At 37.4% G+C, this 26,164-nt stretch overlaps 1 protein-coding gene across 1 annotated transcript; it reads left to right on the top strand.

Moving 5' to 3' along the window:
- Nucleotides 1–4,636: 4,636 nt before the first annotated feature.
- LOC113065974 (verrucotoxin subunit beta-like) lies at nt 4,637–13,896 on the top strand. The gene is made up of 6 exons (XM_026237504.1): nt 4,637–4,818; nt 6,886–6,978; nt 9,130–10,848; nt 12,632–12,664; nt 13,077–13,174; nt 13,267–13,896. The coding sequence occupies exons 2-6, from the start codon at nt 6,888–6,890 to the stop codon at nt 13,588–13,590; spliced, it is 2,265 nt and encodes a 754-aa protein (XP_026093289.1). The 5' UTR covers nt 4,637–4,818; nt 6,886–6,887; the 3' UTR covers nt 13,591–13,896.
- Nucleotides 13,897–26,164: the final 12,268 nt, after the last annotated feature.

The following is a 26,164-nucleotide window of genomic DNA, read 5'->3' on the forward strand; positions in this document are numbered from 1 at the left end:
AAATGACAGTAGGTCGTGTAATAGTCGTATTTGTCCCGGTGCATCTTTGCAGTGCAATGATGCCGCCGTGCAAAGCAAGAGTGTTCACGAAGCATAAACAAGTCATCATCCCAACGGGGATGCGGGTGGCAGTGGTGAACGTGGTCATAGTGTCCACAGGAGAGCTGTTTCTGATCGTGCGTGATAAAACAAGTACAGGTGCAGTCTGTGTGGAGAAGGTGCGCTCTGAGCTGTGCCATGCAATGAGAGATTGGTACCATACTCTCTCAAGAACTATCAGCTGTGTCACCAAGATATCTGATTGGGCAGATAGCTGGTCAAAAAATTGCATGCATTTTACTATAGCAGTTAGTTATAATTTAATACTTTTTCCTGTATTCCTTTTTTTTCTTGATCATTTTGAATGAGAAAAAAAAATTAAGTTAAAAAATTCAATATCTTATCATTTCCTGAATATTACTGATGAACTGATCAAAAAGTAGGCTACTGTTCACATACATTTTACTACTATATAGTGTAGTAATATAGTAATTATTTAGTACTTTCTCCTGTTTTATTGAAGGCTTACAAATAAGTTCAAACATCGATTTGATATCTACTATTTCCTGAATTTTATGAAATCCGAGATAGCTGATGACGTCATATGCAAATTTGATGAGTATATTTAAACCCCACATAAACGTTCGGTCATCCCCAATATTTTTCTAATTCTCTAGATCTATGATGTCAATATACAGCATTTTTTTCACACACACACAAAAAAAACCCCCAGGCGCCTAAAGGGTTAACCTGTTTTCCAGCACACACCATTATGGGACTTGCAACTAAAAGTGCTCTACCTAACTTATAATTGTAACAGTTCCTTTCTTCAGTGTGTTAAACACATAATTTTGGTGTCTTTGGAAAAAAAAGACTCTTTGGGCTGTACTTTTTATCCACCAGAATTGATAATACTCAAAAAAAAAATTAAAGTTACAGACACTGACTGAAGTGCCTCAAAAATATTTTTACCACACTGAATTTTTTTTGTTTGATATAAAAATACAGGAAATCAGTTCTGGAGCAATCTAGAAAAGAAATGGATCGAAAGTCAAATGTCTCATGAGTTTCTATTTCAAATCTAAAGAAGATACCATGAAAAAAGAGACTCCTGCAACCATTTTTCTGATACTATGTCTAGTCCAACCCCCCACCCCCCACCCAATATTAAAAATACTTACTAACTGAATTGAAGGCTTCTACAAACCATTTTAGTCATTAAACATACCACTGCATATTTGTTTCCAATTACTAACAATAGACAGAAACAAGACACCATATAAATGATTTGAGCACTAGAAAAATACACTAAGAATAATTTAGGTAAGAAAAATAAAAAAAGATTTAACTTTGTTTGCCAATTACAGAACATCCTGAGATTGCTAGAAATGCAGCATTTACAATTATTTCTGTTCATATAGTCAATTATCACGTGTTAATGTGCTGATGGCCAGTTATAGAGATTATAAAGTAAATAAATCACACTATTCATACACACACTCTATGAGCTGATTTGCACTCAAACAGATGGTAATCATGCAGATACATTCATATTCAACATAAAACACACTCACATATATAAAAACTGTTGAAAAATGAAACGAACAACAAAAAAGGCGATCGCTATGATTCCACCTCCATCAGCTGACAGGTGCGTCCGAGCGCGTCACTAAATATTGCTGCTGCTTCAAATTAACTGCCACCAATGGTTGGATATACCTTTATTTGATGGTGAATAAAGGCCTCATGTAGGGAATCCATGCATTTTTGTTAGAAAAATATTCATATTTCAAACACAATAGGCACTTTTCTCTCACTTCCTTATCTGTCATACGTGGAAGCTGTTCTGGCGGATGACGCAGCACGTATACGCAGCGCCCGCCGATAAGCGATATGCTAGTCTGGCGAGTTTGCTTCCATAAACAAAGGAAGTAAAGTTTCCTTACCTTAGCAAATAAAAAATCCAGTCTCCTCTTGGTTTATATCGAAATCCTCCAACATGATTCTTTACAAATCCTTGGTTTTAACACTCCGCATTCATCACTGATCACGCAACGTTAACATCTTGCGTCATCCGCCAAAACGGCTTCCACGTATGACAGATAATGGAAGTGAGAAATGTGTTTATTACATTTGAAATATGGATATTTTTCTTTCAAAAATGCATGGATTCACTACAGGACGTCTTTATTCAGCAATTTTTTACATAACTCTATATTTGTGTGAAAGAAGGTAATATATACCTGGAGGGTAAATAAAACACAAGCTAATTTTAATTCTGGGGTGACCCAACCCTTTAAAAGCCAACAGTTGTTTTGATTATCTATCTTTATGTTGACAGTCACATGAAGAGGATGAAAAGGGCATCTGCTGTAAAAGAGTGTTTTTCCCACGAAATTTCAAGTGAACCACCAACAGCAGGTTTTTGGAAGACTACGTCTGCAGTTTCTTCCTTGAAGAAACAAAAAAACTACCAAGTGGTTTCTCAGCTCTCTCCCTTTAGTCACAGTCTGTTCTGAGAGAAAATTATCTTCAATAAAGTCTTCTTGTCCAGTAAACAGTCTCTTTCTGTCTTACTTTACAAATATCTCACAAATGTAGTTAAAGAACACATTTCATTCAAATGAATATTACACATAAAATAAAACAAGTAGGAAAGTAAAATTAGTATATTAGACTAATAGACTAATATGTACTATGTACACTATGTACACTAGCCAATATGTATCTGTGTGAGATTGTATAGTGATGTTTGTTAAAGGGCCACTTTTATGCTAATTTACAGATTCACAATTTTTTAAAGGGGATAAACTAAAAAGGTTTAAAGGTGTAACACAGAGACAATAGCGTTGGGATCCATGTGCAGCTTTATTAGTTCACAAGGCAGGTCAAACAGGCGTAGATCAGTAACTGCCATCAGGTACAACACAGACTGGGCAGATTCATAAACAGAGTTCATAATCAGGGTCGAGACAGGCGGCAGACAAACAATAGCATAAATCCACAAGGCAGGCAGGGTCAGAATAGGAAGGCGGTAAACAGTCCAGGTAATTAAACACAGGGAACCACCCAGAAATGTATGCAGGGCAAAACAAGACTTCACATTGAGGGCAGGGGTTAAGTGTTGTAGAGTTAAGTGTTTATTAAAAGCTAATACAAACTCTTAAAAAGGTGCTCCTTTGTCCTTCTATCGAGGTGTTTTGCACCTCTGGCTACAAAATTAGTTTTAAATCACCTCTGGCTACAAAATTAGTTTTAAATAATGATAATCATGATAATTTGACATCAGCATGTTACACACATTCAAACTATATAGATTATACTTTTTTAGTAGCCATTAATGAATTACTTATTAAAAACAAGTACCTACTTTTGTAAGGATAGTAATCCTGCTAAGGCAGAACACAAAATAAAACATCTGGAGAGAAGATCTCAAAGAAAGAGCATGCAACACCAATTGCCGTCTCTCCTCATTCATCTTCCCCCTATACCCTTTCTCTCTTCTCCTCCACCACCAAGCTCGAGTCATTGACCGTTCATTAAAAATGTCATTATACCACATACCATGATGTATTTTGTGTATCTTGTTTTTTTCTCTAAATGGTCTTGATTTTGTTTTGGGGGTGTACTAGAACAGGTTCTCATACAAGGTTGTTCTAAAAGCACATATCTTATATTATTACAACACCTTTGATACAGTACCTGTATCAAATAAAGGCCCGCTTTCTGAAATACAAAATGTGCTGTGATTGGTTAGCTGGGCCAGTGTGTGTTGAGTCGGGAAATGTCACACCCCTTTACAGCCCACCTGCGAACTTCAGTGTAAATATTGAGTAAAAATCAAATATATTTGAATGTGATTTAACCCTGGATGACTGTAACCACTATAAGTTCATCTGCTTTGGGAACACTAGTGTGTCTGTGACGTAGTGATAAAGTGCTTTGTCTTCTCTAGAAACCGCATTATTTCTGCTGTTGTAAAAGCGCCTCCTGCTGGCAGAGAATGAAAGTGCATTTTCAATACGCCTGGTGAACGGTATTCCTTCAATACTGAAGTCTGCAGTTTCAGGGACATATTTCTTAAACCCTGTAGTTTATTATTATTTCTTTGTATATATTTATGTATTAGCAGTTCATATTATTTTACAGCACTTGCTATTCTGTTTTATTTTATTTTATTTTTAAGGAATTATTTAAATTATGTAGGAATTATTTATAAATTATGTAGTTGTTTAATTGTTTAAGCTGATTATTACAACAAAAGAAATTCATAACTATGACATTGAGCCTGTGACCTGGAAACTGATTAAAGTTAGCCATCTTGGAGGACATCTCAATTCTTTAAATGCACTGAAGGAGTGAAGGAACGAGGAGGAAGCCTTCTGAGTCATGAGTAAATATACACAGGTGTAAATGTTTGTTGAAAAACCTGGCGCACATATATATTCTCTTTCCCCTTCACATCTATCGTAATAGTTTTCATTTGTGTTTTTCTTTTGCACTTTGAATAAACCTTACATCTCTTTTTTTTTTTTTTTTAAAAAGGTCATCTTGCTCTCCTAAAGGGGTGGAGCTGAGATGTGTGGAAAGGAAACGAGGATGCATAAATAAGAAATGAGAAGCACCGATTGAGTATTTGTGCTGACGTCTGACTGTCTTCACATTCTCCCATCTCGACCTGAAAACAGTTGATTGTTGTGTAGAAGTCAAAAACTTCTCAGAGCTGCTGTTCAACAAAACGATTCAGAGGAGCAAAAGAAGGATCTACAAATACTTGAGGTGAGTATTTCAACATGTGTCACTTTGTGCTTCTTCAATGCTGTGCTGAAATCATTTTTGATGATCTTCTTAAAAGCTCTTCATGTTGTGATCAAACTGATGATCGAGTGTGTCTTTGAAAGTGAATCACAGAAAGCAGCACATTCTGATATTTTTGTCACATGGCGTGAAATCACTGTTTTTTTTCCATTTTACTTTGTCATGTTATGGTTGAATTGATAACATGCACGTTGAACAACTCGAACAAACGAAGAACAGTCTTTAATAAACTTAATAAACAGAGTACACAGAAGATCACGTAAAGGCAACACAGAACAATGAACAGAGGAGACTCAGTCCAGTGTAGATTACGCAAGATAACCAGAAGGAAAGGTAGTGGCCACAGTAGAAAAAGGTTGTCGGTGCTCTTTTTTTGTTTTGTCTTGTTTTCTATCCATTCATTTTATTTATTATTGTGTAAGTTAATGTAAAACTCTGAAGTTTACAGTAATTTACAGAACTGCGGAGCTAAAATGCAGGAAATAAAAAATCATATCGTGGCCACAAATGAACAATTCATTCCCATAATTTACTTATTTGTTCCCCCGTTATAAATAGTAAAACTGTGGTTAAGTTTTACTAACTTTTTGCATACAGAGAAAAGACCACTATTTCTACTCTTCTGAATAAAGTATGACAGTACTGTACTGGGACATAGTCTGGTAACAAATTCACAAATCAGAACGGATTAATAAATTGTGCACACTGTTGACTTCAAACGAGGAATTAGTTAGTCGTGAGAACGATTAATTTGTGTCCTCTATATAAACAATCTTTCTTGTTGTGTCTTTGGCTCCATAGTAACTAAAAACCCAAAAATAGGATTGGTGAAACTAAAACTCATTCATAATTCTCAGATTAAGAAAATGGTGCCGCATTTAAAGATAATTTCCAATTACAGAGTTTGCTGGTATTTTGGTGTTGATGTTTAGTAAAAAAAATACTATTAACATACCAAAATTTACTTCATATAAAATAACTTCAGTTGTATGTGCTGCATCTCTTTGCGAACACATATTTTACAGAAGTACTCAGACCATTTTATATAACACTAAAACTTGAGCTCAATATTATCGAATTACTCTTTATCTTCTTTGAGATGTTTCTACAGATTGAATGGAGTAACTTTGTGGCAAATTCAGTTGAATGAACATGATTTGGAAAGGCACACCGGTCTATACATGCATGGTTTAACAGCTGAAAAGCAACAACCACAAGAATTATCTGCAGAGCTAAGGCTATGTTCAGACTGCCAACATAATCAGATTTTATCCTTATTTTTTTTTTATCAAATTCATATCATATTTGGAGATGGCTTGAAAACCATCGTAAGGTTGATCTGAAACATTGTAGAAACATTGGTAACACTTTAGAATAATGGACCATTAGTTAATGTTAGTTAACTACTTTAGATTTAACATGATCTTCAATCCTTCTTCAGCATTTTTTAATCTTAGTTGATGTTCATTTACTAACATTTACTTATGCATTATTCAAATCAAAAGTTTTATTTGTTAACATTAATTAATGCACTGTGATTAAGTGTGAACTAACAACGAATAACTGTTTTTTCATTAACTAACATTTCCAAAGATTTCCAAAGATTAATAAATGCTGTAATACATGTATTGTTCATTGTTTGTTCATGTTGATTAATGAATTGTCTAACATTAACTAATAGACCATTATTCTAAAGTGTTACCGTAACATTGTAACCAGTGACAACTTAGATATATAATTCTGACTGTTCAGAACTGTTTGCATGTTCATTAGCATTGTTTGACACTGTATGCAATAACATTTGCGAATAGTGAATATGCTTTGCTGCAAGATACCAATAGAACTGAAAAGCAAACTGTTTTTTGCAGGGATTAAACATAGGGTAGTTGATAATAAGTTTCCAATACTTTCCCTACACCTACCTTTTAATAAAACTAGGTTTTTAAGATGAATTTTAGAATGATAAAAATTATTTAATTTTGATTTACAAATGTCCAAATATTCTCTGTTCATTGTTGTTTACTGCAGTCATGGAATCAGTCCCCACTGAAATGGCAGCCCTTGGAAGACCTCTTTTTCCTGGAATGCTGTACGACTGCCGCAATGAATCCTTCATTCCAGGTGGTGTAACTACCTTCTACTAAATCATTTAACTTCCACCTATCCCCCACGTCTTCACCAAACTGTGGAACAACAAAATAAAAGTATGGAAACATAATAATAACTTTAGTTAATCAATCATTAACAAATATTATATAGTGTTTGAGAGATCATCAGTTATATTTAAAATATATTCAATTAACTTGAATATAGCTTGAGCCCCAATTCGCCTACTCATACTATGTCCTAAAAGTATTAAACACTCATGTTTCAATAGCCACCTCCCACCTCCGCCACCACGATTTTAATGCAAAAATATTTTTTCATAAATTTCAGTTTTTTTTTTTAAACTTTTCCTATTGGTTTTAAGGCCAATGCATTAAAACCATACAGTTTAATCACTGTTCTATATTAATGCACTGCTTTAATTATTACGCACTTACACAAACACACACACCACTCACAGAAACAGATCTGACATCGCACTATGCAAAAAGTAACATTCAGAAGCTCATAAACTTGCTGTCAAAGCTGCCACTTGACTTTTATTAATTTATACTAAATCATTACATTATATTTCTCAGCCAGGAGGGGGGGTAAAATCGCTGTATTTTAATTAACTAAACTCGGCTTCATTGTTTCTAGAGAGAAACAGATGAAGATCATTTACCCCGCCTACCGTATTTTTCGGACTATAAGTCGCACCTAAGTATAAGTCGTATCAGTCCAAAAATACATCATCACAAGGAAAAAGTTGCACTGTACTATAAGTCGCATTTATTGAGAACCAAAAACCAAGAGAAAACATTACCGTCTACAGCATAGAGCGCCCTCTCGGGGCTGTAGACGGTAATGTTTTCTATTGGTTCATGTCAAATTAATTTGGATAAATAAGTCACACCTCACTATATCTCAGGACCAGCCAAAATGTGAAAAGAAGTGCGACTTATAGTCCGGAAAATACAGTACTTTGTTTTGATTGGCCATCTCGAGTGCTATAAGACTGCTGAGGCTCTGATTTGAATGCACGCATCCATAGACTAGAGCAAGTTAATTCTCACACTTTAATAGTATTTGTAGCTCCTAACAGGCTGTGTGACTATGAGAAGTTATTACCTCAAGATGTACGTCAGTATGCAGTTTTCCCTATGGCTTGCGTACCAGCGATTATCCCTCTGCGTGCCACTGTTGGCACACGTGCCATAGGTTGCCAACCTCTGGACGGTTATATATTTTGGAAAAATCTTTTTGAACAATTAGATGTTTATAAAAGTTCAAATTGATGTTGTAGATGAAATATAATATGGATAACATTAAATAAATATTAAATGTTGATCATAAGTAATGCAGTCCCCTTACCTAAATCTCATTACTTAACCATCAGTCAGTTTGTAGTTCTGAACTCAATCCTGTTCCAAAGTATATTAGTTGTTAAAGTTTGCATGGATCAACACTTTAAAATTTTACTGTAAAAAGTGGTCCATATAGGGAATTTCGACACCCTCTTTTCAGCATACTATACTACACACTTATTCTAATCTACCATGGGTAGTATGCACATTGAAATGCAGGGTTAGACTCTCTAATAAGGAGTTGAGTTGCGTAGACATGCGAAGAGCTGGGCTACTGCAAAAACTGTTTATACTTATTTTTCATTGTTTTTGTGTTTTGAATACCGTTAAATTTCAAACATTTGTTGTAGACTGAGGAGAATTAAACAGATGGTTTATATTTACCAGTATTTTAATATAAATATAAAAGACATAAATTAATGTAACCTAACTGCATGGAATTACAAGGTTAACATGTTTTTTGAGTAAGCTCAATTTCTCTTTCATGAGTTTACTTCCTCTTTTTGGCCGGGTTTCATTTCTCCGTGTCGTACACTCTAGGGGCAAGGCTTATAAACCGGGTGTTTTTAGGACCGTGATATTTAAATGTATTAATGTGCAATCATTCGTATGCGTGATGAGATTGGCGGCATTCAAATGTTTCATGAATCACACGTGAACTCTGTCATAAGTTGATTTCTATGCACGAATCTGCACTAATTTCTATGGTAGATAAACGCGGCCCAAAATGAATAAGCACCCATATTAAATTATTTTAGACAATAAACTTCAGTTGTATATTGTCCTCGTATGTAATTGTTAAAGCCATTTCTCATTTCAGGCGTTACTCTGTGGGATAAGACATCAATGATTAAAGATTTGGACACTCGTCCACAGCTCATGACAGATGTGAAGTTCAGTAGCTCTGACTCTCTCTCTAGTAAGTCCAGTCTCCTGGATGTAAATGCTTCCCTGAAGGCCAGTTTCTTGGGAGGGCTGGTGGAGGTGGGAGGATCTGCCAAATACCTGCATGACACCAAATCCTCAAACCAACAGTCCAGAGTAACAATGTTTTACCGTGAAACCTCAAAATTTGAACAGCTTAATATAACCCAGCTTGGCCAGGTCACCTACCCTCAGGTGTTTGAGCAGAAAACTGCAACTCATGTGATCACAGCTGTGCTGTACGGAGCTCAAGCCTTCATGGTGTTTGATCGGTCGTTTTCAGATGGTGAAAACCACCAGGAGATCGAGGGAGAACTGAATGTCATGGTCAAGTCCTTTCCTGGATTTTCCATTGATGGTCAAGGAGGTGTAAAAATGACAGAAGGTCATATTGAGAAGGCTAAGAATATCACCTGCACTTTTCATGGTGATGTCCATCTTAAGCAGAACCCCACCACATACATGGAGGCCCAAGAGGTGTACAAGAAGCTCCCTACTCTGCTGGGGGAGGATTCACAGAATGCAGTGCCAATTAAAGTCTGGCTCTATCCTCTTTCTCTACTGGATACAGCAGCAGCTCAGTTGGTAAGAGAAATCAGCACGCATCTCATTTCCAATGCAGAACATATGATAGAGGATCTGGAAGAAGTCAAGAGGAAATGCAATGACCTGTCCAGAAAACCAATGGCAAATATTTTCAGCGACATCAAAGAGAGGCTGCGCTTATTTCAGAACTCTGTTAGTATTTACAGGCTGGCCCTCCAGAAAGCATTGGCTAGAGTCTTGCCTGCTATTCGAGGAGGTGGGATGGAGGAAAAGTCACTGGATGACATCCTAAAGATCCACTACCTCTCCCCTTTTAATGCTGATATGCTTAACCAGTGGTTACATGAGACAGAGTCTGAACTTCACCTGATGGATTCTTACACCAAGACTCTGAAGGAGATCAAAATTGAAGATTCAGACGGCCTCATCATCAGCCTCCTTGATCCTGATATTGATGTTGTGGTGTGCTTGACCTTCACATCTCTGAAGTACAAAGACCCATATCTTTCAACCCTGAACGAGTTTCTAAAATCTGTCAACTTTACGGAGTTAGATGGGGAACATAAGTTTTCCCTCACATCCTCTGTCCAAAAACCGTTCAACCCCCATGACGTCACTTCAAAAATGAGGGAAAATTTATCTCACTTCAGAGATTTTTTAGAGGCCAATAAAGACGAGAAGACAATCCACTTCATTATTTCCACCATCTCTGATGCCTCCAATCCAGGCTCCTCCATCTATCTGTATGAAAAAGGGAAACTGACAGATAAAAAGTTCCAGCCCGTATCCAAGCCATCCCCACCAATAGTGAAGAATGTTCTGGACCAAACTGTGTTCCTGAAACTGCGTAGGTCTCCAACTGGAGAAACAGTGAAGTATAGAGTCGAGTACAAGGAGGTGAAAGCAAATGCTGGAGCTGAGGAACCGTGGCTTGTCATAGACACAGCTAGTGAAGACTTTCATCTGACTGGATTGAAGTTTGGAACGCAGTACTTGATCCGCTACAGGATTGTAGGTAAAGTGGGAGTGAGTGAAGCCAGCGATACCGTCAGCTCCAGACTCCCACTGGGTAAGTACACATTTTTATGCAATATCTTTTTATTTGTCCATTTGCTACATTCACAAAGTCAGTGTTTGGATTTTACAACTGTGCCATTCACACAACAACGTGATGGAGTCTATAGAATACAATTATATGCCCCTAAAATTCAAGAGATTTTCCATTGTATGAGTATCTGTCTCATATGTGACCCTGGTCTTAAGTGTCAGTTTTTGAAATGTTGAGATTTATACGTAATCTGAAAGCTGAATAAATAAGATTTCCAAACAAAATATTGAGAAAATCACCTTTAAAGTTGTCCAAATGAATTCTTAGCAATGCATATTACTGATCAAAACTTATGTTTATATGTTTACGGTAGGAAATGTACAAAATATCTCCATGGAACATGATCTTGACTTAATATCCTAGTAATTTTTTGGCGTAAAAGAAAAAATCTATAGTTACGAACCATACAATGTATTTTTGGCTATTGCTACAAATATACCCCAGAGACTTATTATAAATCATATTGATATAATATAGTATTGTTAAACAGTATAACTAAAAGCCTGAGTGCAGATGTGATATTGATTTTATCCAACCCCAGCCAGCATTTCAATGTTTATTCAGCGATGACCAAGGTTGAATCAAGGATGAATTATATTTTAATTTTGCAAATTAAAAATTTATATTGTTTCACCTTCTTTCCTTTCAATGTAGGTGAATTGTGTTTTTTGCGTAGGTTTTGCATGATGTTGACTTGCAAATGCAGTCATGATGACTGGATTGCGTTTACATTACACTGAGATCTGATGATCACAATGCGTCCTCGAATACCTCTGGACCAAGACACACTGATCGACTAACATTCTGATCAGAAGCGTGTTTACACTCTTCTATTCAATGTGAATGTGGACACATGTTAATGCCAAGTGTAAACGCAGCCGTTGTTGTCCTGTTCTGCTCTGTTTTCCATTCCTTTGTTTTCTGTGTTTCTATCATTTGATCGAGGCCACATCCACCTCAAGCCAGAGATTTCCCTATGCTATTTTTTTTTTTCGTTAAACATGAAGTCATCTCATTTGCATGGACACTAAACCGCTGAAACCAACTCAAAACGATGTACTATACATGTCAGTCCAGTATGTGGTGCTGTAATTCTGCCACAGAGATACACAATTAAAATGGAGAAGAAGACTTGGAGCATGTGCATAAATATTGTGTGCTGTATACAAACTTTTTTGATTTTGCTTTAGTAAAACTAATAGGCTCAGTAGCTTCTGCAGCATGAAACCAAGCATGTAGTCTCTGTGTGCACAGGGCCCTAGTTTCCACATTAGCTGTGAAGATTACCTGTTTAAAAAAAAAAAAAAAAAAAAGAGATCCTTAAATGATTTTACACTTGGGAGAAAATGTCAGAGCAGATCAAAACAGACTGAAAATTGACAGTGACTGGTTTTAAATAACAAATTGTTACAGCGCCCCTACATGAAAACATGCAACAGAGAGACCGCATGTGTGCAGTGTGGTTCTCCTGAAGTTTGACTTGAACTGCATTAAACTGGATGGTGGCACTATCGTTTTCAGCTGAACCACATCTTGCAACATCAACACCGGTACTGAACTGAAGTGATGCAACTCTGAATGTAAATGAAGCTGAATAATAATCGACATTGCTGCCTTTTGTAAAACTGCTGTGGTATCTTGTGCAATGGTCACTCAACAACCATTGGATAAAAAAAAAAAAAAATTGTCTGTCAGTCTCCAATACCATACATTCTCCTGAGTTTAACATATTTCTCTCTTGCAGCCAAAGACTCTACTGCTCCTAAACCAGAAACAGGTAAGAACACTGCAGTTTCACAGTGACACCTAGTGGTCACTCCAAGAAGTATTTTCCATTACAATAGTTTATGTCTCAGGATACTGCATATAGCTGCATTTGGTTTTCTATTGATGAACTTCACACTGTTATTGATCTAAACACAACCAACACTTGAGTTGACTTGAGCTAAATACACCAATATCTTTTCCAGTTGCGTTACAGCAGAATCTGAATATCTTAATAGTTGATTTTGCAATTTTTCCTGTTTATCTCTGTGAAGTTTGACATGATCTGTACTGTATAAAGTGCTTTAGAAATAAAGGTGGCCAGACTTGGCAGACAAATTAGTTTTCCAGTACAGTTGTGTGTGAATTTAACTCTATTTAGTGCTCTAAAACAGGACTAACCGTTCTCTTAATTCTATTCTCAGAACATGCTGTGATTGTGGGTGGGACAGGAGGTGATGTTTTCTCTTTTAAGTCTGCCTCCTACACCTCCATTAAGAAGATGAACATTACTTACAGCTCGGTGTGTGTTTTGGTTTCATTCTATAGTAGCATATTTACCTTTTATCACAATAGTTTTGCTTAATTTACGTGAAATGCTTTTGTGCCTTTTAGATGTCTCTAAGCTCAATCCAGGTCACTTTCCACTGTGCCCACGTGATTAAAGTGGGTAACACAACAGGATCTTACAATCAAGAAATTCTACTTGATGAAAATGATAAAATTGTCTCTGCAAAACTGTGGCCAAATGGTCATTATAACCGATTTGGGGGTTTTGAATTTGTGGTTGCCAAAGGAAGAGGCAAAACAACAACATTTTCAGTCAAGTGTCAGCACCTGGGTCAGCCTGTGAGTACTGATGTGAAGTCTGGGAGGATTCATGGCATTACAGGCAGAAGTGGCAATGAGATTGATGGTCTGGGCTTTTACTTCATTTAGTCTACAGCTATGCTGATATTTTTTTTGCAGACCATATCCAAATATCTAAACATTTAAAAATAACCTCTTCACAGCAGTCCTATACAATACATGTGTATCATGACTAATAGTGAAGCATCAGATTTGAATCAATGCCACTTAATATTTTCCACTATTACATTTTAAGATATATGTTAAGCAAATAACACACACACACACACAAAGACAAGATAAAAGTATGAATTGTATTAGTCAGTAAATAAATAGGGATTGTATTTGTCTCCATCTTTTAGCTATTTCTGTTCTTATCTATTATCTTGATGTACTGGTAAAGTTTCAATAAAATGTTTAACTTGACTTTAAAGGCTTGACACAAATATTGCTGTTTCTTGAAGATAACTGTGAACTGCATAAACCTTTTGTCAGGTTTTGTGGGTAAGGGTTGATGCAAGGACTTCAATGAGCAGAGCAGTGTTCAATAGGCTTTTACTTACAAACAAAGACTGCTCCGAAGGAAAAACAGACTAGCAACAGTGTATCACTCCTCTTACTAAACAGTTAAGAGACGCCCAGATGGTACCTTGAGATACCGGGAATGCTCAGTGGTTCCTGAGGCAACAATGAATTCACTGATCTGCAGTCAGTCCTTTACCAGCAAAAGAAGCTTGTAGATTAATCAAATTTTCTCCAGTCAGTTAAAAAAACAACTTGCTAGCTAGCGTTAGTAAAGCAGTCAAGGCAATCTCCACCCCATTAAAAAAACGCCATAATGTATAGTAACTGAAGAAGGGTGCAGTTCAAAACCAGAGGATGTTAAAGGACGAGATTTCCAGCATAGACCTTGAAAACACAAGACGATTTAGAGCGGTATGGTTTGTTTTTTAAATTTTCTTATACATTTTAGATATTATATATTTTGTAATCGTTATGTATGTAGGTGAAACTATGTTAATACAAATAGGGGTGCTCCGATTACGATCGGCCGATCGTTAATGCGCATCTCCTCAGTAAAGCCAGTTCTCTAATCAGCGGTTAATTCCCTCAGGTACGTGATTTTACACAGAGCCGTTGTTAACTGAGAAGATGCGCAAATAAACGCTGAAAATGAAGTGTATTTGCGCATATTCTCAGTTAACAATGGCTCCGTGTAGTAACAGCTGCTCTATGTGAAATCACGCACCTGATGGGGATAAAGACAGAGAAAATCCGTGACTTTGACTGTGAATGCTACACGAGGAGAAAGGTAGCCAGAAGCTTTCTCTAGACATTATGTACAACATACGGCTAGATTCTTTAGCTGCGGAAAAAGTGTGCAGGACATGCAAATTATTGGACATTTAGAGGCAAACAGACGCACAGTGCAAACTTTGGAGATGGTTACTTATTTCATTGAAGGCATCGAGATCTGCAAGAATACTTTTCTGTTTCTTATGGGGTGAGTTTCCATAAACATCAAAGTTTGTCGTTTTGTGTTCATTCTAAGAACACGTACACATTATCTCATGTTTAGTCCATGTTTAGACCTAACGTTAGTTACTTGCATTTACGCGTTACGTTAAGTGTTTCCCGCGTGAGGTAATTTTTTGGTGTACGTTGCCATGGTGTTCACGCGTGCACAAAACTACTACGGTACCTCATCATTTCACAGATGTACTGTGAAATGTCTGGTTACATGAGCCTAAGCTCTTCTCAATAAAATCCATGCAAAAGTTAATATCAGCTCATTTTAGAATACAGTATAGGATGTACCGAATATTCTTCAGTTTTATGCAAAACAGAAATATGACGAATAGAATATCTAAACTCTGTCATATGGCCAAAAATAAATGCAAAATTTATAAAAAAATTAATAAAAAAAAAAAGAAGCTTTTTGCATAGTTGTCTTTGACACATGAAAACTGTAACAATGCATTTTACAATGTAACACGATGTAACCTTGCTCTCACTCGAAATGTGTCCCCACATTAAGTCCTAGAATTTTTGTTTATCATAGTTGATCATAACTAGAGATGAAATGGCTTGAAAATTTCATTTCATGATTATAGTGACCAAAATGATCACGGTTATCACAGAATCCTGTTCAAAAAGTCCTAATGCTACACGATGAAATCAATACACCAAGTTTTATTTAGAAAATAACAAATATAATTAGCATCAATATTTACTTTTTGTTTATGTAAATATCAAAATAATAACATTTAAAATGATGGCCAGATTTTAAAGGAGTGTCTTGAAACGTTATTTACAATGCATAAAGTTCAAATAGAGTTTTGACAAAAAAGGTTTTATAAAAAGATAAAACTCACATATTTCAGCCTCAGCCTTTTTTACAATGCACATTATCCTTTATTATTAATAGTATGCGGTCAAATTTTTCCCATTGTGTCTGTCTTTGCTATGCAAACATGCAGCTTTACAGGGGGTATGGCTTATCTAAATGAGATGTAATGAGATGTAAATGAGCCCTATTGTCACTCCCAGCAGTGAGAACTGCACAATCTTTAGAGGCTATTTTCTGCTTTTTGAACTTTTTTAAGTAACTACCTTCAAATGGCCACAACTTCTCCAAATATTATCAGATTTCCATGTTTTACACATCGTTAGAAAGCTTGGAGACTACACTGTCAGAATCAGTCCCTACTGATTGGTCACAAATGATACACTGAAAACTATCCCCCTTACCTATCCCCACCCCTAAACCTACCATCACTGACGTCAGCTAATCAGGTATCATGGTCTAAAAATACCCTGATCTGTCAACTCCCATTACTTTCCTGCAGAGACCTATACTTGTCTCAACCAGACCTCATTCACTGCAAACCATTCAGCCTATTTTTTTATTAGATTTTTATCATATTTAAAAAATGTATTATATTAAATAGGACGCTATGATACGGCTAAAATTAACGATTCATCCATTTTTTTAATGTCTGTACACGCAGTGACTTATTGATATTTTACTGGTCACATGTCTTCACTTGATGCAAATTTTCAGGTCAGAGTACACCAAACTTGAACTTTGCAATGCATCGAAATGCTAAATATTTCACATGAGCTTTTTATTTTAATACCTCGCCCCCCAACCTCCCTTGATGTCACATTTGGACAGAAGAGAATTTTGCTAAAATATATTTCAAATAAAATGGTTAACAGTTGCAGACAAAGACATCACAAAATAAGTAAAGGAATTCTTTTTTTTTATTTCCAATTTGTTTTATGACCACACGAAAGACTTACTGAGGATTGACACCACAATGTTTGATTAATGTTACACTTTTTATTGGCTTCATCTGCCCAGCATCCATAGGGTACTGTCTTTGAGGTTTCTTCTTACTATTTTACACAATTTTGACTCCTGAATAATAAGGCAATGTTGTAACGATCATCCTTACCATCTGAATTACAATATTTTAAAATGGGGTCAGATTAAACTGTGTGAGATAAGAATTTTAAAAAGATGAGACAACCAAAAACCGTAGAATTCATAAATGGTGTATTTACAGTATTCACAATGAACTTCAAAAACACAATAAAAATAGAAATCCTAGGCTGTTAAAAGCAGAGAGTCTTTCAGTTCCATACCCTTAAAACAGTGTGTTGTAAATTCCAATTTAAAAGTGCTCTATGTGTATATACAATCCAAAGAAGTGATAATTCACTTTGTTCTTTGTTTGGGTTTCTAACTGGGTCATTGTACAGAAAAAAAAGTCCACTTTTGGCTAGGGACAGAAGGGGGGACGTTTCTGTAGAATGACCCAACTGCTGATTGGTTAGAGACAAGCGCTCATGCGTCACATGACTAAGTCTTTGCCGCCCTCTGGTGGACAACATGAGACCCTGACCGTAGGGTGCGCTGATCACAAGACAGGCCAGATCAAAGAGTGGTTGCTCAATTTATGTGTATGCTGCATTATTGTCAGCCAAGTGGATGTGTTGTCTTTGGCCAAAACTGCAGTGAAATGATGTATTTACATACATGCATGGGGGAAGTGTGTGTGGACAAGGAGATGTTGAAAAGAAAGGCTACATGATGCCAGCTCTGCGCCAAGACAGTCATCAAACCAAGACAGATCCCATCCTGCTCCTTGGAGTGATGATCTGCGAACCCCGTAATCCCACAGGAGCTCCTCACTGATTGCGATGTCCCGCAGAGCGAAGAAGAGAATGCATTCAATGGGACCATCCAGAAATTTTAAAGAAACTCTCTGAGGCCACACATTGTTTTTGTTGCGGGAATGGTTCATCCTCCACCCATAAGTCTCCTGGTCTGGGTGGCAGTCACAGGGGAACTTCTGGGCATCAATGCAGAGAGGCTTGTCGCTTTCCCTTAAAGAAAAAAAAGGTATAATGGCTCTCCGGTGAGGGTCTACAGCCTTCACTCTCCTTCCTGCTTGGAGACCACTTCACTGTGGTAGTCACGCACACTACCTGGTTCCTCTTGAACTCCATGGTGGCAATGAACCCTGCACAAAGCTCTTAATGTCCAGCCCTTTCCATTTCTGCTGGACCATGGAGGCAATGATCACCGGATCATTCTCTGCAGCCGATGGCTCCTGGTAGGGCACCCACGCCAGAAGAACACTGTCCACGCAGGACACGTTGGAAGTCCACGCATTCTCCTTGGCAATGGCACGCTGGATGTTAGATGCCAGGGGTTTTTGACTGGTCCTGCCAGTTGACTGCTCTGGGGAACAGGAATTGGGAGTCCAGTCCTCCTCCTGGATGTCCCTGGAAACACCTTCTTTTTCAGCAAGTCCATCATATAGCCTTTCAGTCAGCTTCTCTCGTACATCGGATCTCTATGGCCAGAATGGCTCCAGGATCTCGTCCAGCTCTTCAGACCGTCTCTTTTTCAGTTCAGGAGTCCAGTCAGCCGAGTAAGCTGGTCTCTTCTGGCCTTTGGGGTGGGCAGGAGCACCGCTGCCCTTTCCTTCCAGCTGCATTCTCAGCTCTATCTTTTGGTCTCGGTCTGCTACGCAAGATTTTAAGTGCAGCCATGTCACTGATCATCTGGTCATCCAATGACTCACGGAGGCTTTTGTTGCTTGCTTGAAGTTCGTTACTGGTATCATTGTTAATACCTTGTCACCTCCTGGTACTTCTCTACTTTTTACTATGCTTTCTCCCAGAGGGTCTAAAAATAAAGTCTTCTGTGCTGGTATGATCATCTTTCAGGATTGTGAAATGCATAGAAACATAGTTATGCACACTAGTGTACCATTTTGGTTTAGTTTATTTAAAAAAAAACAAAGCAAGTTGCATCCCATACCATAACGGTCCAGTGACAGTGGTCGTTTATGATTCCAACTACATAGCGGTACACTGACAGGTAAATCTGAAAATACAAAAGGTTGTTGTTTTTGTTTGTTTGTTTTAGAACTCAAAGCTTTTGCAGCCTTATATTAATGACACGGAATAGACTTACCTTCAGCTTTGTTGAATGGCCTTTCCAGACGCTGGCCATTTCGTAACTGTCAATATAAAAGGTGCGCTCTGCTGACCGAGCATTACATTTCTTGATCTCAAGGTGCATGATTGCATTGATGACCTGCTAACAAGGAGGTTTACATGAAAGTGTTGTTATGCACAAACACAACATGTACGCAAAATAAAAAACAAACAAAAAAAACCCAGTTTGGTTGTGTAAAAAAAAAAAAAAAACCTGTTCCTCAAAAATCTATTTTATATACCATAGAGGATATATTCACAAGTTATAGAAACGGAAACTATCATATTCTACAACAAAAACAATCAGAGCGCCTCGCTATCACTAGTTTTATTTTCATCTCCCAGGTCCGCTATCAGCTTATAGCCCGTTAGCATCAGCAGCGTGGTTGCTGCTAACTGCGCTTGCATTGCTACTACTCTTTTCACACACATTACTACTGCTTTAATCACGGTTACTTGCTTTAATGGCCAATGAATGTGTACCTTTGATTGCAGGTGAGGACACGTTCCAGCTACATTCTGTGCAGCTCGAACTGGAGGCCGTGGAGAAGCAGATTCGTGACCTGGGGGTGAGGCAGGACCAGCTGAGAGAGCGGAGAGCCGTGCTGGAATCATCCTGGGCTGACGCTCACAAGTCTGGGGTAAGTATACAGCGTGCTGTTAACAGTCCCACCACGTCTACTCCGTGTGTTTCTCTGCACAGGCCCGGTGCACCCAGGATGCTTCCCAGATGTCCTTCACTCCGGCGCCGGGACACCACGGACCCAGATCACAGATAACAGTTTTGATGTACTCTGCTTGACTGAAATCTGGCTAAAACAAAATTATTATATTGGTCTAAATGAGTCCACTCCACCAAACTACTGTTATAAGCATGAGCCCCGTCAGACTGGTCGTGGCGGGGGTGTTGCAACAATAACAATATATAGTGATGTTCTCAATGTTACCCAGAAAATAGGATACAGGTTTAACTCATTCGAAATACTTCTGCTAAATGTTACACTGTCAGACATGCAAAAGAAATCTAATGTATCTCTTGCTCTGGCTACTGTGTATATACCACCAGGGCCGTATACAGAATTCCTAAAAGAATTTGCAAATTTCCTCTCAGACTTTCTGGTTAAAGTTGTTAAAGAACTAATCATGGGAGATTTTAATACTCATGTTGATATTACAAATGATGCAATAGGACTTGCATTTAATGATCTAATAAACTCTTTTGGAGTCGAGCAAAATGTCACCAGGCCCACTCATCGTTTTAATCATACACTAGATTTAATTATATCGCATGGAATCGATCTTTCCACTATAGGAATTGTACCTCAATGTGATGATATTACAGACCATTTCCTTGTATCGTGCATGCTGCATATGGTTAATATCGCTGATACTGCTATTTGTACCCAAAAATACACATGAATTAGACGAAATGACTGACAACATGGGCACTATTTTCTCTAATACATTAGAAGCTGTTGCCCCCATCAAATTGAAAAAGGTTAGAGAAAAACTTATTGTGCCATGATATAACAGTAATACTCACTCTAACAAGAAAGAAACTCGTAGTCCTGAACAAATGGAGAAAAACTTGGAAGTTAGAATTGCATGGAAAAACAGTATGTCCAGCTATAGACATGCTCTAAAAACTGCTAGGGCAGAGCATATACACAAACTCATAGAAAATAACCAAAACAATCCAAGAAATTTTTTTAATACAGTGGCTAAGTTAACAAATTACCAGACGCTACCGGATTCAAATATTCCATCAAAGTTTAATATTAATGACTTTATGAAATTCTTCACTGATAAAATAGATAACATTAGAAATATAATAGCGAATGTAGATTCTACACCGTCTAACAATTCAGTTTCATCCATCGCATCCAAAGATAAACTGCAGTGCTTTACAAATATAGGACAGGAAGAGCTAAATAAACTTATCACTGTATCTAAACCAACAACGTTTATTAGATCCCGTACCCACTAAATTACTGAAAGAGTTATTAGTTGTAGCCGAAGAACCACTTCTCAATATCATTAACTCGTCGTTATCTTTAGGTCATGTCCCAAAACCATTCAAGCTGGCGGTTATCAAGCCTCTTATTAAGAAACCAAAACTAGATCCTAGTGAACTGGCAAATTATAGGCCTATTTCAAATCTTCCGTTTATGTCTCAATTTTTAGAAAAAGTTGTGTCTGCTCAATTGAGCACCTTCCTGCATAAAAATGATCTGTATGAAGAATTTCAGTCAGGTTTTAGGCCCCATCATAGCACAGAAACTGCACTTGTCAAAATTACAAATGACCTGCTTCTTGCTTCAGATCAAGGCTGCATCTCATTTCTAGTCTTACTTGATTGTAGTGCTGCATTCAACACCATAGATTAAATCATACTCATAGATCGATTACAAACCTATACAGTTATTCAAGGGCAGGCTCTAAGATGGTTTAGATCCTACCTGTCCGATCGCTACCATTTTGTTTACTTAAATGGGGAGTCATCTCATTTATCATCAGTAAAATATGGAGTTCCACAAGGATCCGTCCTAGGTCCCCTTCCATTTTCAATATACATGTTGCCCCTTGGTAATATTATTATAAAAGACGAAATTAGCTCCCACTGTTATGCTGATGATACTCAGCTATATATCTCAACGAGACCAGATAAAACTTCCCAATTATCTAAGCTAACAGAGTGTGTTAAAAATGTAAATGATTGAATGAACAATAATTTTCTCTTATTAAATTCGGATAAGACAGAGATATTAATTATTGGACCAAAAAAAAAAAAAAACAGTACAGAATCTTGTAGATTACCATCTGCAACTAGACTGTTACTTCCTCTACAGTCAAAAATCTGGGTTTTATATTAGACAGCAAGTCTTTTGAAAATCATATTTCTCATGTTACAAAAACTGCATTCTTCCATCTTAGAAACATTGCCAAGCTACGAAACATGTTGTCTGTTTCTGATGCAGAAAAGCTAGTTCATGCATTCATGACCTCTACACTGGACTATTGTAATGCACTTCTAGGTGGTTGTCCTGCATCTTCAATAAACAAGCCAACGGTAGTCCAAAAGAAGAGTCCTTCAGGTCAAGATAATATGATCATATTACCCCAATAGGTAGTCCATGCAGAGACTCTAAAATTAAGTTCTGTATCAGTAACAAATGATCATTTCTTACCTATAATACCCTAAATGGTTTAGCTCCTGTGTATCTAACTGGCCTTATACCACGTTACAATCCATCACGCTCCCTAAGGTCACAAAACACTGGACTTTTGGTAGTTCCTAGGATAGCAAAGTCCACTAAAGGAGTTAGAGCTTTCTCACATTTGGCTCCCAAACTCTGGAATAGCCTTCCTGATAATGTTTGGGGTTCAGACACACTCTCTTTGTTTAAATCTATATTAAAAGGGGGAAGTCGTGGCCTAACGGTTAGTGACTCGGACTTGCAATTGAAAGGTTGTGAGTTCAAGTCACGGGTCGGCAGGAATTGTGGGTGGGGGGAGTGCATGTACAGCTCTCTCTCCACCTTCAATACCACGACTTAGGTGCCCTTGAGCAAGGTATCGAACCCCCAACTGCTCCCCGGGCGCCGCAGAATAAATGGCTGCCCACTGCTCCGGGTGTGTGTTCACAGTGTGTGTGTTCACTGCTCTGTGCTCTGTGTGTGTGCACTTTGGATGGGTTAAATGCAGAGCACAAATTCTGAGTATGGATCACCATACTTGGCTGAATGTCATGTCACGTCACTATATATCAAAAACACATCTCTTTCGCCAAGCATTAGAATAATGTATCTCTTAAATTGTGACTCCAGTTGCATCTGATCAAATGCACATTCTTATTCTTTAGCTTGAGTTAAACTAATTAATTTTACTTTATTGGAACAGCAGCTTTCCTAATGATGTCTCTCTTTGTTTCTATGTTTTGCCACTGGATTTAACTAGGATTTACACAAGCTCCAGTCTGGATCCAGAACCCCTGAGAAGGGATGATGCTAACCCTGAATCAACAAACAGAACTAACAAATATTGCTTCAAGTGGGACTTCATCATATAATAATTATTAATAATATTAATAATGTTCATCGTCTGGCTGACTACGTCTTGTATAAATTTTTCTGAAAAATCCTGTCATACGTGCACAAACTGACAGTCACCACTTATAAGCTATTACTAAATATTGTAGAAATGTAATTTTCTGTAAAGTTGCTTTGTAACGATTTGTATTGTAAAAAGCACTATACAAATAAACTTGAACTGAATTGAATTGAATATCCAATAAAAGTGAGATGCTAGAATGGCAAGTCCTTAAAAGTAACTCCTCAATCCAGCAGCAGTGATCGGTCGAAGACAGGCGGCAAGGAAGTCGACAGGAAGTTGAAGTCGGCCGTGTGCCGCCATCTTGTAGCAGAACTTCACTTGCGTTAGCATTCCCATTGACTCCCATTCATTTTGCCGTCACTTTAACTGCGAATAACTTCACATCTGAGGCGTTTAAAGACTCCGTTTGTCCATTATTTATTTTTAAAGATACACAACAATGGATAAAGGGCTCTATTACCTTCTATGTTACATTATGGCCCCGTGGAAAGTTTTTGTAAAAAATAGGCTAACGATTGCGTCATAACTGCTCAACTCTCTGTCGCATTACCGTACAGAAAGGTGGAGAAGCTCGCAGGCAATTAACTTAATATGGATTACTGGCGTTACATTTTAAAATACTATACAAAATAATTAATCAGAATACTTACTCTTGCTCCCTCACGCCAAAGAACTCCCCGCTCAAGCTCGCCGTCTCTGTGCATGCAAACTGCCATCGTTAATCTTGCAGCTACTAGAAGCTTAGTTTGAGTCTGCGTGTCAGAAACGGAAGTGCTAAAAAAAACGCTAAAAATGGGCTTCACTTGTCTCAATTGAGTTCCAATGGGCTCGCTGTGTCCATTTGTTTTACTGTTTTGGTCGAAGACCTTGTCTGTTTGCCATGCTGCCTCCTTTATACTGTTAATTTCCTATTTCCTGTCATGTGATCAGTCACAGGACAGGCAGACCCAAATTTATTTAAAGACATACACACATTAAAACGTTTAAGAGGAATAAAATGGCTAAGACAACATGAAAACCTATTAAAACTCAAATATACATAAAATCATTAAAATATATTGAGCAGGTTAAAACATGTGTCCTGTGTGACAGTGTCAAAATTACATCCAAATAGTATTACGCTTCAGTGTACAGGTGTTTACCAACCTTAAATACTGATGCCCATTGACCTACAAGTTTCTTCACTACACCTATAAAAGTCTTTATTCCAGCAGATTGCAGGCCCTCACCTCCAGATTGAGATTTTTTTCTCTCCCCTATAGTGTCCCCCACAATCTGGCACAACTGATTTAACAACACAGTGATAGCTGACTAAAAAGCAGGCCAGTAGGATTGCAGGCCACTTTTGAACCTCAAGAGTACATTGATATATTCATTCACTCATACCCTTTTTATTACATTTTGTTCTGTTTGTAGGTTTTAATGCTGTATTCCACATCTGAGCTATTTGCATGATTTTAATAATGACAGATTCTCTTTATAATTGCTACTTTTATTTTGCCTTTTTTTTTTTTTACAATTTAACACATACAATCACAGACAATACAATCAAAAAAAAAAACATCAAAGAAAATACTACCCAGTGTATCGAAAAAAAAGAAAAAAGGAAGAATCTACACTACCACAGTCTGTGGGTTATCCATTATTCCACTTAAGTTTATCGTTTTATAATCGCTATATAATTTAATACTAAAGCCCATATAGATTGAAACTCTTGCAGTCTTGAATGCTGTTTACTTGTAATTTCTTTGATGGGCAAGAAATCTATTATCAGATGAGGAACTAACACGCCAACTGCTGGAGCAGTTCTCATTCTCGAGTCAAGAACCGGTTGCATCGGTTTTCAGATCACCAGTACACTGAACCGAAAATCATTTCTTTCGGACGCATCCGATTCGAGAACCGAGGAGCTGATGATACTGCGTATGTGTGATTCAGCGTGAAGCAGACCGACACACAGAGCATCTGAACTGAACTCTGTCTTTAGGTGATTGATTCTGAACTGATTCTGTGCTAATGTTATGAGCGCTGGTAAACCAAAGGCTTGGATGAAGGACAATCTGGCGAAACGTAAATTCATTTGATAAAAAATACATCGCAATGGATTATGTACAGTAAGTGGATCATGGTTTCTGCACTGATGATACCTAATTTATTTACTTTATATCTTCAAGACTTAAATCCTCATATGCACATTATTGCTGTTACTGTATTTATGTGCGTTGTTGCAAAACTCAAATGTAAACTTTTCATGATTATGAGGTTTTTAACTGACTAAAGTTATGATAACTGACTTATATGACTTGGATATATATATTTGATAGACGTGACGTCATCGCCAATGGCGTCATTACATCGAGCATAAAAGAACCGCTGAACCTTATTTTTCAACCGGTTCATTGAATCGAACCGTCCGAAAGAACCGGTTCGCAGAAAAGAATCAAACTTCCCATCACTAAACTGCAGTTCTAATGGTTGCATGAGTTTTTTTACCTCAAATTAAAGAAAGTGAAATCCTAAAATGTTTATGAATGTAATGTGTGACAGCAAAAATATTGCTAATTAAAATGTTTCATAAGATTACTTTCTTTGATGATGTCATACATTCCACAACTGTACAAGTAAATAATTTAAGGCTTTTGGCTATACTCATCACTGGTCTGATATAAGGCTATAGCCAAACCCTTAAAATAAGACAACATGTAGATTGTCCAATTCAGAGTTAAATTGTGTCTACTGATAGACCATGTCATGAAATGACACTCAACTGTTGTAGATATATTACTGACATTGTGAATATGACGGGATATCAACCATTACCTGTGCAGCCTAGCCAAAACAGTTAATCAGTTTTGACTATCAGTGGGCTACAATTAGCTGGTCTGACTACGAGCTAAATCTTAGCAATGCACAGAACAAAAAATAATAATGATAGGTAATAATGTTTTATCCAAAGCGACTTACATTGCATTCAGGCTAACAGTTTTCTCCTATCATGTGTTCCCCGGGATTGTAGTGACGTAACTATGACGTA

The sequence above is a fragment of the Carassius auratus genome, chromosome 4 (assembly GCF_003368295.1).
Source record: "Carassius auratus strain Wakin chromosome 4, ASM336829v1, whole genome shotgun sequence".
Lineage (NCBI taxonomy): Eukaryota > Metazoa > Chordata > Actinopteri > Cypriniformes > Cyprinidae > Carassius > Carassius auratus.

Excerpts from the sequence above, each read along its gene's own strand:
- LOC113065974 (XM_026237504.1), top strand. The coding sequence starts at position 6,888 with ATGGAATCAGTCCCCACTGAAATGGCAGCCCTTGGAAGACCTCTTTTT. Across the intron at positions 10,849-12,631 it reads CAGCTCCAGACTCCCACTGG|CCAAAGACTCTACTGCTCCT; the intron begins GTAAGTACACAT and ends TCTCTCTTGCAG. Across the intron at positions 12,665-13,076 it reads TGCTCCTAAACCAGAAACAG|AACATGCTGTGATTGTGGGT; the intron begins GTAAGAACACTG and ends TTCTATTCTCAG.